Here is a 20059-nt window from a genome sequence, read left to right on the forward strand (position 1 = left end):
GCTGCTGAAACAGAGCTGCTGCGCCCCCCTGACTATCCTGCGTGCGCCCCTGTTACTAGTATGATTCTGCTAAATAGAGAAAGGAGGGTGAAAAATTTTCAAACTAGATTGATTCTGTCAGTTGAAATTTCCAGCGCACAAGTAGGTGGGTTATAAATATTATAACATTTTGTTTTCCTACAACCAGAAGGCAGCAGCAAAATGATAACATAATTGCAACTCATCCTAGGATCTGTTGGATGACATACATGTTTAAACAAATTGTGTGGACTTTCCTTTTAAATGTAAGACATTTAGTATTAAACTTGTAAAACGAACAGTTAAATTAAGAAATAAATATGAATTATTTTATATAAATATGAAATGCCTTGTATGCCTACAAAATAGATCTTGCATAGTCTTGTAAACAATACTAATACACATAAAAACAGATGAAACAAATATTGGATCCATGGCATGGACCTGTGAAGATAGCGCTACAGTACTTAGTGCAATTCATTAGGCTGTGTGTGTAGGTCTACAACATGATAAAAAATAGTGCAGTGTCACATGTCGTACACTTCCATAAGTCAGTTGGTCTCTCTACACCTCATTCATTGGAACGTGCAAAGGTTTTGTTCTGCCAGAGAAATAGGCCAAACTCAAAGAAAGTTGAAGGATAGGCAACGTGTTGTAAGTTTTCTGTTTCAAAAATTGAAGGAATGCTGAATAATGAAAAAGTCTTCTGTAAGAGATGGATGAACCTAACAGAAACACAGCTTAGTTTGGCTTGCAGCTACGGTCACTGAGGGATCATAAATATTGGCTGGAGGGCTTTGTCCAACATGGATTACACTCCAGCATGTCTTTAGAACCTACTGATTATGACTGATGCTCAGAACAGTTGTTATGCTTGGTTTTAGCAGCCTGTGATGTAGTCCAGGTGCCTAACAATGCTATGCAAAGATTGCTGTAGACGGTCAAGCGTCACTTTTTCTATTGTATAGGAGGCGTTTTCATGCTGTTCCTTCAGGTCCTCCATTATGTGTAATTGTCTGGGCTCTTTGGCCATACAGCCCATAATACGGTTAAGGAGCTGTAATACGCTGCGAAGACTCTCTATGTCACTCAGCATTTGTTCCACGTTTTCCATTGGAATACTGGACAGGATCTTGTGGAATACTTCAAGAGTTTCATCCATCTGTTCCAGGCTCAACAATATCTGCTCATTTGGTATAAAGTCCAAACCACTGCTTTTCAGACTACTGGGGTGATTGATCTAATGAGGGCAAAATAGTGGAAAACTGTTAATGGTGAATACTTATATAATATTATTCATATTTATTTTTAATCAAAATCCATACTGTATAATCCATCCAATTAATAATATTAGTTTACAAAGTTATTAATTTACAGAAATTATAAAGCCTTAGATTTATTAAACTTTATACCATCATAATTGTTGCTGAATCTAATGAACAAGTTCAGTACACCAAATATCCATGCTTTTACTTAGTAAGCTACCGACCAAATGTGTACTTGTGCTTACAACCTTTTTAAAGCTAGCAGGCTGCAAAGATATTACTTGTCAATTTCTGAGTAATATCTTACCATAAAGCACACTGTTTATTCATTAAGGGTCAGCAAAATGTTGCCTAATTAGGTTCCAAAATTAAAAATTGTATTCTAATCCTCAAACCAGCTGAAATTTGTCATATCACAACAATGAAAGCTCATATTTTGCTGTTAGATCTGTTTTCTTTTGTACAGTAAATAAATCAGTAGCACAGCACAACACAAACGTATCTATGCTCTGTGTGCGGATTCAAAAAAAACTTTTATAGTGGCAAAAACCAGCCTGTTCTATTTGTATACTGAACATGCTATTCATGTGTCTCCATTTGCCTCACCTGTATTGGATGTTCCTGGATTCTGGTTATTAGAATTCTTGAGAGCAGTTTTGCATCAGCCTTGACTCGATCGGTTTTTAATGGCCGTCCATGGCACAAATGTAGCCACATCCAAAAGAGTCCACATAATGAGAACTTTATGTAGAACATTGTATTCACCTTCGAAAACTACCCTAGAAAAGAACAACGGACATGATGAAAATGCATTAAATAATCATTTCTCAGTGATACAAATCATTCTTATAAAAACATGGTAATTTCCTATGTTACTGGATCTGTTATTTATAATAAAAAATCAGTCTGACTATGAGCAGCATCAAGAGGTTACTTGGTTGCATGGCTCCAGCAACAATACTGTGGACCTCATTGGTTGAGTCACAGTGCAAAATCCTCTTAGGAAGCCCTGTGCTCTATTACTGTACAAGAGAACCTAGATTTCTTCCAAGCTACATAGGTTTACAAAGTTAGATAGTGATGTTTGCATCACTGATGTTTGCAAAGAAGCTTGAAGGGACCATTGTTGGGAGTTTGAGGGTTTTCCTTGCAGAGAAGGTGTACCAACCGGCCTAGTTTTGTGGATCAGTACATAAATGACATTTCATTTTGTGGCATGCAATTATTAAAATGAGAGATAGCGGCAGAGATGGAGCATTTTTAGGGCCACACTTGCTGTGTACAGGGGTGTACAGTCTTTTTATCCCAAAAGTAACTGCTTTTTTGCCCAGCTCTGATTTTTTTGTAGATCATTACTGTGATGAGACATCTTTTGCAGTTTCCAGTTGCATGTCTATAGAAAAACATTTTTCTAGACACTGTTTCCAAATGAAAAACAAAGCTTAAAACACACAAAGTGACACATGTAATAAATAAATGGGGCTAAACATAGTAGGAATGGGCAGAATGGTGGTAAGCACTTCTGCCTCACAGTGCCGGAGTCATGAGTTTAATTCCTGACCATGGTCTTATCTGTGTGGAGTTTGTATGTTCTACCAATGTTTGCGTGGGCTTCCTCCTACACTTCAAAAACATACTAGTAGGTTAATTAAATAGACCCTAGTATCTCTCGGTGTCTGTGTGTGTGGGCATGCATATGTTAAGGAGCTTAGACTCTAAGCTCCAATGGGGCAGGGACTGATGTGAGTGCTCTGTACACCGCTGTGGAATTAGTGGTGCTATATAAATAGCTGACGATGACAGTATTTATAGAGAATTTAATGCATTGGTTTAATTAGATATTTACATTTTTGCACAGTGTGCCACCTATCTGTACTACTTTTTTAAAATCGCACATAAAACAGACATATGCTTATCCATAGTCAACAAAGATACGTCTGTTCATGAATACGAGTCTATGTCCACTCTACTCTAACAGACAATACATAAATGCAATTCCCTGGCGCTCCACCACTGAATAGTGTAAGAAATAATCTCAAATGTTGTAACAATTGCAACCCTTTTTGTAGTATAAATAACTTTATAAATGGTAGGGAAAAAATTCAAATCCCTATAGGCAGCACCTCATTGTTTTTTCCCTCTTTTGAGGGGAGTATCTAACAGACAATAAACTGCAGCATATGTCCAATACATATGCAGAATATCAAGTCACAAAAGAATGCTCAAGTAAATGAAAACCGTTTCAATTAATGTCACTTTTTAATAATCTTTTTTTTCCCCATAAAATAAATTTATTAGGATGTTATTAATGTCTATTGTATATAAAATACATTTTTACAATTGTTCCTGTTTGCAAACACATGTTTTAGTTTGCACATGCGACTTTCGTCAATAGTAATTGCCACTTAGACTAGACCTTGTAGCTGGTGCACGGGATACGACTGCAAAACACATACCTTGGCAAAGCCAAAAGATTGAATTGGATGCTGCTGCGTGCGCTCAAGCTAGGCACTTCCTTACTGTACATTGACTACATGCATATGCCCATTTCCTCCCCGTTCCTCCCATGTAATCGTAGGCTTTAGTAAGGGTCCTTAGCACTCGAAGATGAATTGGATGTTGTGTTCTCTGGTGTATGGTTTGTTTTTGGATATGCACAAAGCGATTTTACGCGAAATGTGGCATGTATCGGTATTTGCGTTCCTTAATGAATCAGGTCCCCAGTGTGCATTGTAAAAAAGGTCCATTGTTTTATAATAATTATATTGTGTCATCTTTACATAAGGCACACATTATTGGGTTAAACAAATATACATTTGTTAAGAATTATTTGTGCTTCTCCATAAAGTACACTCAAATATACAAATGTGGTTTCTATACAGCATATGGTAGGGAAACAAATTAATCAGGAGGTGTTGGGTCTGTGTAATTTAGTCATAGATTATTTGGCAATCAGGTTGAGTGTCAGAATGTAAGGCCACCTTTAGTGTACCACACACAGTGTAAGAGACACAGAAACCAAACCATTGCCTCACAGAACTGGGGCCATAGGCTCCATTCTGACCAGGGCACTGTCCCTGTGTGGAGTTTGTATGGTCACCCCGAGGCTTGTGTGCGTTTCCTCCAGGTGCTCCCATTTCCTTCTCAGTCCAAAAACAAACTTATCGGTTAATGTGAGTGTGCTTCTCCTTGAAAGTTATTTGATTAAATATAATTCTCATTGTATCTTTTCATCTGGTTCTCAACTAAGCGTGTCTTTTACAATGCACCTCTTCCTACCTGAACATTAATGGTAGGTACCTACCTATGAGTATTTATACAATTGTTAGAGTTTTCTGCAATGCACAGAAACACTGGCAGCTATGGCATGCAACGCAATCAGCACCATGGACTGACAGTGCTCTGTATTTAAACTCTTATGTTTCCTGTATTTACCATATGAGAAAATTCATAAGTGGGTGTAGACCCTTGAGACACCTTGCTTTCTACTATCAACGTGTCCATACATAAACTTAGAAAAGCACGTCTAATGAAACTTGTGTCAGTCTGTCAGGCCTGCCAAGAGTATAAATCTTTAATTAATGTAGATACATTTTACTGTACAGTTTATATCTATTGTTCTCATATAAAGTGTATCCCCCTTGGGCAGAGCTTTACAGGGAGGTACTGTACACAGTACATAACAATGGGTTGCCAAATACTAACTTATCCTTAATTCCCCTTAAATTTGTTCAATTCCAAAGCAGGAAGATGTCCTTTGATGATCCTGCACTTATAAGTTTAACAGGTAGCTCAGAATTGAAATGACAAAATCTGCAATCATGCTTGTGCAAAAAGTTTTTGTTTCTTTTCAACAAAGCATAGGAAACAATTCTAATTGAAGTACAAATATGTCACTGCATTTAGTTCAGTTTCCAATAGTTGACACATTTCATATTTCGATTTGCTGATACTATTGAGTAAACAAATTTGTACTTTAAAGCACAGAGGAATTATTCCATTACACAATGGGGGATATGTATCAAGAAGCGTTATTAAAATTACTGATTTTCTCTGATATTTGGGTGGTTTGAAAACCGCAGATGTATGAAATGGCGAATTAATAAAAAACTGCTGGAAAACGTCCGTTTTCAAAAGGACCGCATTACAAATCACCATTCTGACTTTTTAGCCATGATGAAAAATACAGGTCGTTCTGAGAGGCCAGGATTGAGCGATCATATTTGTCATCATACTAAAAAAAGGAATATATTAACAAAAATACACACTTCCCTTCAACAGGTCATGCTACTTAGTCATGGTTCTCTACACCTAGGGATGCCCAGCCCAATGTTACCTAGCATTGGGATTCTCCTGGCAACTCTGACCAGTGAGTACCAGGGAAAAATAACAATAAAGAAATTTAAAAATGATTTGTGCTCCATGTAGAAATAAAAGATGAAAGATTGTGTCTTTTATAAATAAATAATAAAATATATAAATGCTGGCCTCTTTTCATAATTAGTAATGTCCCCCTTTTTCTGTAGTGTAGAGTAAGGTATACTTACCTGCTTTTTATGATTTGATATAATCCATTTTGGTGGGGAAAAAACCCACATTGAACCAAAGCGGACTGCTCTGTAGGAGCTACCCAGAGCAAATGAGATAATGTTGGGTACTACTTATAGACTGGCAGCCAATCAACCAATCAACCAATCAGAAGCGAACTTACAATCTCACGAATTAAGAGACATTGTGGGGTTATTTCTCCTGGTACCGACTGAGAAAGCCAGCAGAGTCTGTTAATGAAGGGTAGGAAGTTTTTTTTTATTACTTATGGCGGTTTCCCCTAAACTGCATGTGATTTAGGCTAAACCGCATGCAATGCAGGGGTTAGAAAATCACCGCACATTTCCGACCATTGTGAAATTTGAGTTTGGACCTTCCAAACGGCGGTTTGGAGGTGAAAATAACTGTCAATGTGCGGCATTTCAATGTAGCCAAAAAAGACGCACCTTGATAGATTACCCCTAATGTGTCAGTTAAAAAGGGAATAACTAAAGTACTGTACACCATCGCCTCTTTTCAACTGCAACCGTCTAGATATGAAATATCCTACACTATCGTCCTGTGTACTAACAACTAGTAGTATGTCATTTGTACAGTGTCAACATATTATATAACATTGATTATTTTATTTGTTCCTTACACTGCTTTCTCTGCATTCAGCTGTACATGGCTCAGAATGACCTCATGAGTTCTGATCTCTTTGATTTTTCTATGCAGACACATGTCTGAAATTAACTGAGTCATACAAAATCTTTTGCTGGGAAGTGACTGCCTCTCTGCTTTCATGCTTCTAAGAATTCTGCAGTGTGCTAATGTTTAGAAACTTAGACTGAATTCATGCTTCTGGCACTGGGGACAGGCAGTAACTTCCATTCAAAAAAGGCCTTGGAGAATGTGAACAATTTGGAAAATTAAAGGTTGCTTTCCAAAACTCCTCCTGGTGCTCTCTTAACCCTTCTGCTTCACAGGCTTGCAGTACAGATGTTGTTTGCTATAGTTATTATACAAAATACCTTGGAACACTAGAATACTCGTTTTATCACCAAAAATAAAATCAATTAATATCTTTAAGTGCATCTGTTTAGGGGTGGCAGCAGGCTATCTTTACTTTTCCTTGTAGTAACAGTTGAACAATTGACTGCTACAGTGACTCTGTCTGAAGTTATTAGAAATGTAGGAAGACTAAATAAATAATTTCTTTGTTACTTATTATTTATTGTATAGGCAGAATTATAGAAAGGTGTATTTAATTCCTTGTATAATCATGATTAAATTAAAATGAATTAAACTAGATATAGAATACACATCCTCATCAGGTATTTATATAGCGCCACTAATTCCGCAGCGCTGTACAGAGAACTCACTCACATCAGTCCCTGCCCCATTGGAGCTTACAGTCTAAACTTCCTACCATACACACACATACAGAGAGAGACTAGGATCAATTTGATAGCAACCAATTAACCTACCAGTATGTTTTTGAAGTGTGGGAGGAAACCAGAGCACCCAGAAGACACCCACGCAAACACAGGGAGAACATACAAACTCCAGACAGATAAGGCCATGGTCGGGAATCAAACTCATGACCCCAATGCTGTGAGGCAGAAGTGCTAGCCACTCTGCTGACCTAAACAATAACACAGACACCATTATAAGAAAAACACTATTACCTTTGCAAACATGTGAAAATTGATTTGCTAATTTAGGTGGACAGATTGTATGTATGACACCAAATTTTATATTAAGGAGTGTTTAAACCCACAGTCTTCTGACATCAGTTTGTCAAGAGTCTCACATCTCTTCTGAATGCTGTTAATATTTAGAAGACTGGATTGGATTGGTTACATTTTGATCTAGCCCCTCCCACTTTACACTCTACCAATGAATTGAAATATACTGCTGTGCTGTTAAGATTTTAATGCTCTGATTGACAGCAGGTAGTTCTAGCACTGTCCACAAAATCTCCTGCTTAGCCATATTTGAAGTAAGAATACAATATGTTCTCTGACCCTAGTCAAAAAATACTTCCGGTTACAAATGTGTCAAATATGCAACTAATTATAATAACAATAATGTCCTTGTTTGTAAAATATATGCATCAATCTAGATGGTAATAGAACCTTCTTAATATTTACTCCAGAAGTGTGCCTAATTATACTGCACTTGAGGTGGTAACTGAAAAAATACCATTCTCAACTATCTTTATCCCTATTTATTTATTTATATAGCGCCACTAATTCCGAACTCACTCACATCAGTGCCTATAGAATACAAATATTGTCACTGTAATCATTATAACATCAAGTGAAAAAATAAATATATTTAATTAATACCCTATAAAAGAATGCCATATGTTTTGTCCCTCCCACGTCTGAGACAGGTGCCTGAGACATCATAGACACACCCCTGGTCAAGTCGGCTTTGTTAAGGGTTTTGATTTATTGAATCGGATGAAAGAGTGTGGAACCTACTTGTTGAACAATTGCATTCACATTATGACATAGGAATATGTCTGGGAGGGATAGAGACGTTCTTGGTTGATATGATGAATCATCCAGTACTACTAGAAACTTGTAAGATCAGTCACTAAATGCACTGCCAGTACAAGTAGGTTGGTTGGAAGAGTGACATGTTATTAAATGCAGACTGTCAGCATGATAGGGGATAGTTTACGGTGGAGAATAGAAAAGGGAAAATGATAAAGTTGGTAAGTACTAATTTTGTTATCAAACAGGAATATGTAAGTTAACATTGCTGATTTAGGCTAGTGGGAACACACGGTAAATGCCCTGTTAAATGTGACAAAAAAAAGTCTTAGCCTTGTTTTTATTAACTTTGTACCCAGGCCTTTTACATAGAACCCAGAGGCTTTAAGTTGTAGCTTTTTAATGAGAAAAAACTTATAAGGATGTTACGTTAAATGGACCAATTCTGCAGTTCAAGGGAGGAGAGGTGAAATCATAGGAATGGTTAAAGAATGTAACACGGAGGTTTTGCTGTGAATGTAATTAGTTCTTAGTTTACAGTGACATCCACTACAATGTAAACTGTCAATAATAACAAGAAGCGGCGGATGAGCATAACTGAGGGCACATGACCAGTTAGGGGCTTATGAGGTCAAACATGAGGATTGCTACAGCATAAATACTAAGAAATAAGCAGCAAACTTTTCACCTATTGCCGCATAGGACAGCTGCCATTGAGTATACAGGACTGGTTGCAAAATACCATACAGACCTTGTCGAATGTAAAAAGACAGTTTCTATATTTTGTGGATACTCCACAAAGCAACATGTATTTTGCTATTTGTGAAACAAGGTAGTGTTAACAGTGACTATGATATGTTTGTGTAATGTTGGATTTAGTGAAATAACATCTCTCAATGTGGATACTTTCACTCCTATGTAAAAGTTTTGTAGACAACATCAGACTAAATTAATAAACTGTCTTTCAAAGCTACGATAGCAGATTAAGTTTATTTAATAAAATGTTAGAATTGATTATTTTAAAAACACAGCAAAAATTCAAATACATTTCCATAAAACATTTCTCATTCATACGAGTTCAAATATCTAAAATTTGGGCAAGTTCTATCATGTTAAATATATATATTATTCTGTGCTACAAAACATTTACTTTCACTATAGTCCCACCCATATTAACCTTAGTAGCTCATTGGCATGGCATTACTTAATTTCCAAAAAGTTTGGGTATAGAAAAGCATGTCTTACCTTTTCAAGTCTGTCCTAGTTTGAATGAAGTGTGAGTGAGCCCATCTTTTTTCTGTCTTTATATAGACAGAGCAGCACACACACATTGCTTAATGATATTACTCATCTCTGAAGCACATGCTGTCACTCTGTCACTTCAGTCTCACGATTAGTAAACATACATTTTTGTACTCTTACTTTCCTGAGTCCCTAAGGCATTTTACTCTGTTTTCAGGACCATGGCTCAACTTTTATTCATGAGTCTCTCCATGCAGATATATTTTCTTGTTTTATCATGAGTGTGTTTACGTCTATAAGTAATTTCCTAAGGTAATAAAAACTATGAACTGAATATTTTTTTTTCTCTGTGGCATTTGCTTTTATTTTGAATGAACTGTTTGACTGAATGGTGTTATTATATTTCTGTGTTCAATATACTTTATGAGTTCCTGACCGCCTGGTCAAACATTTGTGAAAGCCAGACATGTCAGCAGTTTAGACCAAAGTGATACGCTCAGCTGCTGCTTTGCTTGGATGCTATATTGTGAGATCTGCTGCTATGGTTAATCAAAGCTTACATTCTTGCTTTTATTGTCTAAAATGTTGGTTTTCTGAGCCAACAAAACGACAGAAAGTACTCTGTGGTTGAAGATGAGGAAAAGAAAAGTAACTGTGTGCGTTTAAATGTGCACAATATTTGAGCCTTGATTTCGCTTTAATATTATAAGAACAGTTTCTAATTTTAGAATTTAGTAAAGAGCGATTTCTAATTGTAGAATCTAATTCACTAAGTAACCCTTTCCACAGTTCTTTTTATGTTACCCTGTAGTCTTGTGAAGTTGTCTTAATTCATTAATTTAAAAGGAACAAACATCATCTATTAAATATATTTACAGTAAAAGAGAATTTTCCAGTCAGTCATATAGGCATAGGTTACTTTATAGCAGTCCTTTTGTAGACAGACAAATGAACAATGACTTGTAATGATGGTGGTTAGTATACAAATTATTCCATTAATCCCAGGGGTATTCCAGTACATATAACTCATCTTGAGCAGAGAGGCTTGTACAATCTCTTCCTTCTTTAGTAAAATAGTGATGTCAATCTCCTGGAATGACTGTCAATACTAATATTTATGTTTGATAAACAATGTATCCTCATATTGCATACTAACCGATCAGAGCAGAGGATGGTATATTTTGTACCAATCTCCCTCTCTCCAATTATAAGAGTTTGGAAGCTTAATTCAGGTGCTCTCTATGTGCTACCTGACGTAACCTGGCACTACATCCCCTCCCGAACTAAGCTGTTATCATTCACCCCCTGACTCGTTAAACCCCTATCCTATTTTTTATTTACATTTTATATTAAAAATAATCATTTGGTCGATCAGGTTACATCCATGCTCCCAGCATATATTCCCTGTATCCCCAGTACCAGTACCATAACTCCTACTGTGACAGCACTTTTTATAATGAAGGACAGTGGAGAACCTCCCTGTGGAGCCTACTATTTGAGGGCCCCACTCCCTATCCTATGCATAACCAGGTATAATGGAGGGGGAGTGAGGTGGATGAAGAGGGACTAGCTAAGTGCTAGCCACACTCTCTGTCTGCTGACCATGTGCCCAGCCTCCCACTGAGGGCTGGCCATACCCCTCCGGCAATGTGCTATTTAATAGGCCTTTGCTGCCCTTCATAGTTAGACACTGTGGGCCTCATGTAGAGTTGGGATCATTTTGGCCCTCAGCATTAGAAGGAAAATATGCACGCCTTAATAAGTGTATTTACGTGCAAACGCCCACTCAGATGTATCTCGCTATGCATCCAGCTCTATAACACTAGCATATATGTCAAATTTACATCAGGAGCAACAAGCAAGTGTACAGAAAGCGTACAGCTGTGATTTGACAGTGTTAGAAGTAAATACACAATATATATGTAATGAAGTGTCAAATACACAACAGAGAATAGTGTGGATAGTGTTATTAATATATGTGAAAGTTGCACATTTTACTATGTAAAATATAATTAAATAACAACACACACATAGATTACAAATACCATTTACATTAAGTGAATTTCATTTAAAAACAAACATCTGTCATCATCCATATTAAAGATCTTTCCCTGCCACAGTCCAAATGGAAATATCAGTAATGTAATATGAGTAGACGACCACAACTTATAAATATGGCAAATATAATATGGCAGCCAGAAGCGGTAGTAGTTCCCATTTCGGCTCCAATAATGCCGACAAAACTTACAGCGGCATACAAATTACGGTTAGTACAAGGCCGACAATGAGGAAATATAGACTAACCATATAACAGGCATACAACATTGCTCACATACTTTATTCCCGACAGATGTAAATTGCAACTTTCTAAAATGTGACCAGCGCGAATGATGTCACTTACTATGGACAGAGTGAGATAGCTGGTTTTAAAGTGGCAATGGGTGGACCCGCCGCCTGTATAATGTAATCCAGGTGGCGGGTCCGCCCATTGATGCATATTTTACATTGAACATAAAAGAGACATACAGCCAGTGGTGGAAGTGGTAATGCATACGGTGGTACGCCATACCGCCACTTCTCCTACTGCCTTCATTCTAAAACTATTAAATTCCGTTCACTTACATGTTCCATACCATCACATCTAAATTTCCACTACAACCACTGTATGCAACCAAATGCTTATGAGCTCCTACATGCCAGCATATTTGTTAAAAAGTAGTTTATTTAGGGTCTATTTTTAAAGAAAGAAGAATTAATACAGTCACCACTTTCTGTCCCCATCTTTCTGCCAGCTGAGTTGTGGAGCTCTTCATTCCTCATAGTAGAACTGACCCTGAACATCTACTTATTTGTTTTCTTTGTGTGTTTCTTTGAGAAAGCCATTATTTTGTGTTTTGTTTTTAAATCCAATTAAGTACCTAATGTTTGTTACAACCTTATTGTGGGGTATTTGAGGAAGCAGAAATGTAAGGTTAAATTGTTGGTAAAATGGAGGTTAGGTTAATATACTCTATATTTTATAAAATATACCATGACTTCTACTCCAGTTGTCTTTACTTTTGTGGAGGTAAATGTAATGTAAAAGTATATCACCATAGCAATCTCCCTTGATACACATCCCTATATATACACATGTCTATATTATGGTTATAAATTAGCAACATTTTCAAAACGGTTCCGCAAAATATTGACCTCATTCCGCATTTAGCTGTGAAATTTCATATGTTTCACAGTGAAGACATTTACATTAAGTGCTCTCAATCCAACCCTAATCACACCATACTGCAGAATGAGTTATCCATCATTGCCACAGCTCTGTTCATTCTATGAAATGTGAATTTACAAAGCAAATGTGGAATTTCTTGTATTGCCTGAACTTTTGCAGTATTTTGCGTGCAATTTCATAGATTTCACACATCTTTTCAACATTTGATCCTGTTCCACATGCACGGTCTCTGGGAGTCATGACGCATAATTCTAACATGAAGAAAACAAAATAGATGCCAATTCAACTGTGAAATAAAATTTGAGTGATGAATAGGTGAGTAAATGGGATGTACTTGAAAAATCGACAGTGAAAATGTCTATATTGAAAATGTCTCCACCAAAATAAGGTTGACACAATTAAAAGGTCGACATTCAGAATGTCTACATGTTCATAATGTCTACACAGTTAAAAGATTGACATGTAAAATGTAAACCTTATGACTGTAGACATTTTGGTGTTATCTTCTTATACCCAACCCCAGTAAATATTGGAAGGTACTCGCAATGGGTCATTGCTGACCTGCTATATATTTTTACGTGCACAAGTTCACCTAATTGCTTACCTAAGATATTTCAATCTGCACGCTGTGAGAATACTGGGTTTAGTTTTTGCCCTTAATGATGGCTGGCCACTCACAAGTACCTTATGTGCCATGTGATGATAACCGGTAAGGTTTCTAAGTCATTAAGGGAACAGCAGTTAGAAAGTACCACATTACTTTTATTGTGCAAAAACACAAATGCTAGAAAATAAAGTACTAGTTAATTCCCAAGCACTGCCCCTTATCCCACTAGCTTAAGGACTGCAATCATCTTAGTCCTCTTGTTCCTTGGTCCCGGCAACTCGCTTGGCCTCTCCTCTACCAGCATGGTAGGAGTCAAGCCCAAGGTCATCCTGTTGCAACAGGCTTACCAGTAATAGAACTCACAAGGTTTCAGTAATCTCCAACAACTATAACAGGATGCTCAGTCTAGCTGATGCTTAAACTTCAGCATATAGTCCCAAGCAGAGCATGCCCCAGCTAGGCCAGGCCCCCTCCTTTTAAAGGCAGTTTGGTTCCCATGCTCACGGTGGTGGGCCAGGGCTGTTTTAGATAGAGGTCTTGACTGGGATTGGCAGCTTACATAAAGGGCTGTTACAGGGAGGATTCTACCCAAACCCACACATCCACAGGTCTCCTGTTAGACTGACTCTGGGCCCGCTAGCTGACACACAGACCGGAACAGTGAGGCCCCACTTAGAATAACTGTAGGTGACTCCAAATTTAACTTCTTCTATTACTTTTCCCCAAAAACTGGCTGACAACTGATCAGGACTTTCTGTCTCCTCACGGTTCATGGTACTGTAGCCCCTCTGCGGGACATGTGAATGGGACCCTGCTGATAATTACCCAGAACCTACCTGGCAACATTTAAGAATTATCAATAACAATGTCATAATAAAAGTGGGACAAAACGAGTGTGATAACACTAACCAACCTGTTTCTCGTTTCTCATATAATGTGGATTATAGCATGTACTTTTTATAGTCTTTGCTTTTGTTTCCCAGCTCAACAGAATACAACTGCAGTGTCTAATTACATGTGGATAAGGAAAATGTAGCTCATTGTAAATATGTATGTTGTGTATTGTATATTGATGATGTGCCAGTGAGGTTGTTATTCATTGTCCTTAAAGTGAAGCTGGGTGGGTTATGGGTAAAGATCAGGTGGTGTCCAGGATACAGGTGAGGGGGCTGCAGCTGCATTCATTCTACCCCTCCCCCTACAGGAAGCATGGAACAGCTGGGGACTCTGTGACATCACAAAGTAGTGCAAGGGGTTAATTTTAGGAGGGGCTGGCTGCTACCTTATCTTTGGAGGTGGAAGAAGCCAATAAGTCTCCATAGGACTAGTCCAGACGTTTTGTCTGCGTCCCAGCAGAGAGCTTCTGAAGATTTTTAAATATATTAGTTGAAGTACACATAGCACTGCAAATGGATGACATACAGTTAGTCCCTTATGAAAGACAAGACCCGATCTTTCGGACCTCAGAAGTGGTGGCCTTTTAAAGTGAGTAAAATGTTCTGCCCTCTCCCGCCAAGCAGGGACCAACCCTGCAAATGCGCATTCTCCAGACATCTCATTTATTGAAAATAATGGCATCCCATAAAAATGAATCTCATTTCTTCACATAATTGCAAATGTAGATGCACTCATGCACCTAAACTACACTTAGCAAGAAATGCCTAAGATCCATCCACCTTCTCTCATTCAGTGGTAGTCAGCATATGGATGCTGACTACTCAGACAACACTTACCCCGACATCTTCACGACAAACGTCTCCTTCCTAATGCAATATTAATGACGACTGTTGTCAAATGCGACTTCATCCAATTACAGTGATAATACCGTCGTGTTTCTCAGTGACGTCATTAAGTGCTGCCGCTTCTTCCTACATCGCGATTGGTTGAAGTCGCATTTGACAACAGTCATCATTGATAGTGCGCTGGGAAGGAGATGTTCATTGTGAAGATGTTGGGAAAGTGTTGTCGGGGTAGTCAGCATCTATATACTGTACCCAACCCCTCCCATTGACCGATGAAAACGTTTGATTCCTCCATCTTGGCCCACAGATGCATGCATTTTAGTGCAAAAGTATTTGCACTTGCACAAAAATAGGCATGCAACATCACAAAGAGCATTTGCACCAAGGATTTTCACTGTTGTGATTCATACAGGACCCTTAGTGAGTGTATTTGATACAACCACCCTTAGACAGTAAGAGACTCTAATGCTGAATTACACAGAGCAAGTGCTATTAACATACTTTTACATGTTGCTTTAGTCCTAAAATAGGTGCAGTTCTGTTCTCAGAAAAAAAGTCCCTGGGATCTGATTAGCCACATCATATGTAACTCTAACACTGTACCTGATAGGGGAGCGGGACAATTTTCTTTAAATATATTTTATTCCTGGTTGTAACTGGTTGCAGCTGACACTTGTAAAACATTATTTACCAATGAACAACCACCTTGTTTTTCTGCTATATTGGCGTCCTCCACGTTTTCCCCTATATTTATTTCTATTCAAAAAAGACATAGCAGACTAATGCTTTTTCTTTTCACAATACATATGTCATACCTGTGGATCTGTCTGTACTGGGTTGTGTCTCTGGAGTTAAACTGGTGATTACGTACACAAAGCTGGGTTGCCTGATTATGTTCCTTTGCATGTAAATGGAAGGACTGGTACAGGTGGTGATAGACTAGCAGAGGAAAGCAGACAGGAACTCGATTGCTGCAACTGAACTGGAACCGGAATGCTGGAACCAAAATTGAACTGAAATACTGGAAACACATTTCTGAAACTGGACTGGAGCCAGAATGCTGGAACCGGACTGGAACCGGAATGCTGAAACCGTACTGGAGCTGGATGCTGGAACTGGAATGGAGCCCAAATGCAGAGTGCACTGGCTGAGCTGGAACAATAGGAAATACTGTAGACTGCTGGGAACCAGGTTGGGGTTTAGAAATACAAGGTTGCTCTAGCAACAGGTAAGGGCTCCATATATATATATATATATATATATATATGAAAACAGGGATACTCTGCACTCTCCAAACACATAATTAATGCTGTACCAAGTACTGTTCTATAGTAAAAACAGGGAATGTTAGTTCCACATATTGCAATATATGTTAAGCTGACCAACTTACGCCAAAGTCTTCCCATTCTGGTCAGTCCTAACATGATCAAATGCTATGCTATTTTATATGGGCTTAAGGCTTACCTGCACACAGCTTTTAAAAGGCAAGTCTTTCCCTAGCACTAGCAGCCATGGGAGACCTGGGACTCACCTGACACAAGTTGGAATTAATTAATGTAAAGAATGGGGTGCAAGAGTCATGGGACTTACAATGTATAAACAAAAACAGACATAGATCCTCTGCACTCACCATGTACAGATAAAATGACTCTTGCTTTTTGTCAAGATCATCTAATTCATTGATAGACAGTGTGACCATCCAACAGCTGCTGGCTCGAAGCAGCAAGCCCGTACCAATAATCAGTTATCCCATAAATCAGTTATCCCATAAAGGGTCCAATTACCTCTTTGTATGTTTGTTAATACCCTGTTGTTTTATAACTGATTCCAATTGAAAAACACTGCAGAATATGCCAGTGCTATACAGATAAATATTAACAAATAAAATGCAAGTACTCCAAATGACAAATAAAACACCTGAGCTGAAGAACAATGTAGACCCACTGAGTGAAATTAATTACATTCTGGTATAAAGTCCTTTATTTGTGAGTGGGTATTGTACCTCTAAAGCATGGTTTCCCCAAAAAAAGTCTTCATGGAACCCTAACAGTGAAGTTTTCCATGTTACGAGTTTAAGAATTATACCACTTGTCAATCTTTTTATAACATGTCAGTCAGTAATGATTACACCTGAGCTCCAGCAAGGAGATATGGAAAACATGCACTGTTAGGGCTCCCTGAAGAATGGATTTGAGAACCCCTGCTTTAGGTCAATGATTGAGTGGAAGGAGGAGAGGCTAGACTACAACAGAGATAAGGTCACAGCCCAGTAATACTAGAAATATTCTAACCGCCTTTAACTTAGGCACTTAGATAAGAGATTTCTTTTAGTAGTTTTGCCCTGGTTCTCTCTCCTTCAGGGTTTTATATTAATCGGGTTCATATTGATCTCAGAAGAGAGGAAGTTGATAATGATTGTTCACCTGTCCAGAGTGTGTCATGGTAAAGTTGCAACCGACGGTTACCAGCTGGTATTGGTACAGCTTAAGAAGGAGGTGTAGAGTCTAACGCGCCTCCGGTCTTCACCAGATTCCCCTGCAAGGGAGTTTGGGCTTCGCTGCGGGAGACATGCAGGTCGCGGTCCTCCAAGAGAGTTACCAGCAAAGCAATGGAAGGCAGAGGGTAATCAGGAAGGCCAAGTCGATACCATGCGGGCAGAAGAGGATAACAGGGATAATCCAAAATGGTAGTCAGGTAGCCAAAGGTCAAACACTGGAGGTCAGCAGCAGGTCCAAAGGAGAATCCAGAATCCAGGTCAGACAGAAAGCCAAGGTCATACACAGGAGTCAGGTAGGGCGCCTGTAATTGACTGGAATATAGCTGGAGCATAGTGACCTAATAGTTTGGCACCCTAAGGGTGCCAGATGCAGCCTGATATAGAGGGGAGCTCCAATCAGAATACCGGCGGCATGGCGTTAGAGAACGCTGTTATAGTTTACAATAGCGCCTCGCTGCCTAGCAACGGGATGTGCCTGCACTGTACGGCTAGCACAGGAAGAGACAAGTCTAGTTGCTGGGCAACCAGATGCATCAGAGCGAACTAAAGGCAGCTATCCCTGGGGGGAACAGGGACAGCGACTGACAGTATTCCCTCCCCTTCCTCTGTTTGAACCAATCTTCGAATGCTGATTATAGAATCTCTTCAGACTTTGAGGAGCATGAATGTTTTGTTTGTCCACACATGATCTCTCTTCAGGATCAAAACCCTTCCAGTTCACTTGGAACTGCAGGACCATGAAACACACGAGAGTCTAGAATTTTACTGATTTTATATTCTTCACTAGAAGATGATTGGATGTGATCCGGGCAAAGAGAAAGATGAAAAAACTCATTGAGTACCAATGGCCTTAAGAGGGATATGTAAAAGGTGTTGTGAATCTTCAAAGAAGAAGCAGACATAATTAATGACGCGAGTAATGTGAAAAGGTCCAATGAAACATGGGGCCAGCTTCATAGAAGGCACTTTGAATCTTAGGTTCCGGGTGGACAACCAAACCCTTTCACCAACTTAAAAAATGGACACCAGTTTGCAATGGCGATTCGAACATTCTTGTAATGTTGGGAGGACTCCAAAAGCTTGGCCTTAGTCTGGGTCCAAATTTACGAAAAGTACCAAATGAAAGCATTAAAGAATGTGATAGCCATGCCAGAACTCATCCCAGGGAAGAAGATTAGTTGGTTTGGTTCTCCGAAGAAAAACAGTGAAGATCTCGAAGTCCTGATTCACATGCTCAGTTTGACCATTGGTCTAAGGGTGATACCCAAAAGAAACTTTGAGATCCATACCCAGATTTTTGCAAAAAGATCTCCAGAAGCGGGACAAAAACTCTACACCTGATCGGTGATAATCTCCTGCAAGCATCTGTGGAGCTTAAAAATTTCCTTTATAAAGATAAGGGCTAGCTGAGAGGCAGAGGGCAGACTATGTAGAGGGACAAAATAAGCTGTCGGAAGTAGTTACATAAGCCTATTAATCTTTTGGATAGCCTTTAAGCATTGAGGTAGGGGCCAATTAGTGATGGCTGCCAACTTCGCTGGGTCCCTTTGAAGGCCTGAACCGGACACCAGAAAACCAGGAAAGGAGACCCGAGGGACCTCAAAAATGCATTTTTTTAGTTTGCAGTATAATCGGTGATGACTGGAAAGATCTTGAGAAAAAACAAGATATTGTCATGGTAGACGACTACTGAGACGTATAATAGGTCCTGGAAGATCTCATTGACAAATGATTGGAAAATCGTCAGGGCATTACAAAAGTCGAAAGGCATTATAAGGTACTCATAGTGTCCATCACAAGTATTAAAAGCATTTTTCTTTGCTGTAGATTTTGTAACCGCTAATCCTATCAAACAAGTTGGATATGAGAGGTAAAGGATAACAATTTTTGTTGGTAATTTTATTCAATTGGCAGGAGTCAATGCAGAAATGGAGGGACCCACCCTTCTTTTTAACAAAAAAAAAATCCTACCTGCTCCAGTTGAAGAAGAGGATTTTCTGATAAACCCACATTGTAAATTTTCGGAGATATATTGAGTCTAGGATATAGAAATTGGGTAAATTCTTCCTTTGGGAATCAGCTTGCCTGTAATCATATTGGTAGAACAGACCCAGGGACAGTGAGGGGGTAAGACCTCAGTTTCGGTTTTACTGAAGACATCCCAAAAGTTGCTTAAACGGCGGCAAGAGTGGGTTCAGAAGAAATGATATGGCAGTAGGTGTTAGGATCCACAGGGACCATTGGAGTAAGGCATTGCTTGTGGCACTGGGATCCCCAAGAAATTACTTGAGCTCGGCCAGAGTCAAACTTGGGAGAATGGATTCAGAGCCATGGTAGACCCTAAACGAGAGCGTTAACTGACTGAGGTACAATCAGAAACTGGATCCGCTCCTGGTGTAATGCTCCTACCGACAACTGGATGGGAGGG

The 20059-nt window shown here is 38.8% G+C and overlaps 1 protein-coding gene across 1 annotated transcript; it reads right to left on the minus strand.

Moving 5' to 3' along the window:
- Positions 1–898: 898 nt before the first annotated feature.
- Positions 899–2039, minus strand: LEP (leptin). The gene is made up of 2 exons (XM_075205253.1): positions 1890–2039; positions 899–1258 (listed from the first exon to the last, which is right to left on the minus strand). The coding sequence occupies exons 1-2, from the start codon at positions 2037–2039 to the stop codon at positions 899–901; spliced, it is 510 nt and encodes a 169-aa protein (XP_075061354.1).
- Positions 2040–20059: the final 18020 nt, after the last annotated feature.

Source organism: Mixophyes fleayi, chromosome 4 (genome assembly GCF_038048845.1).
Source record: "Mixophyes fleayi isolate aMixFle1 chromosome 4, aMixFle1.hap1, whole genome shotgun sequence".
In the NCBI taxonomy this organism is placed as follows: domain Eukaryota; kingdom Metazoa; phylum Chordata; class Amphibia; order Anura; family Limnodynastidae; genus Mixophyes; species Mixophyes fleayi.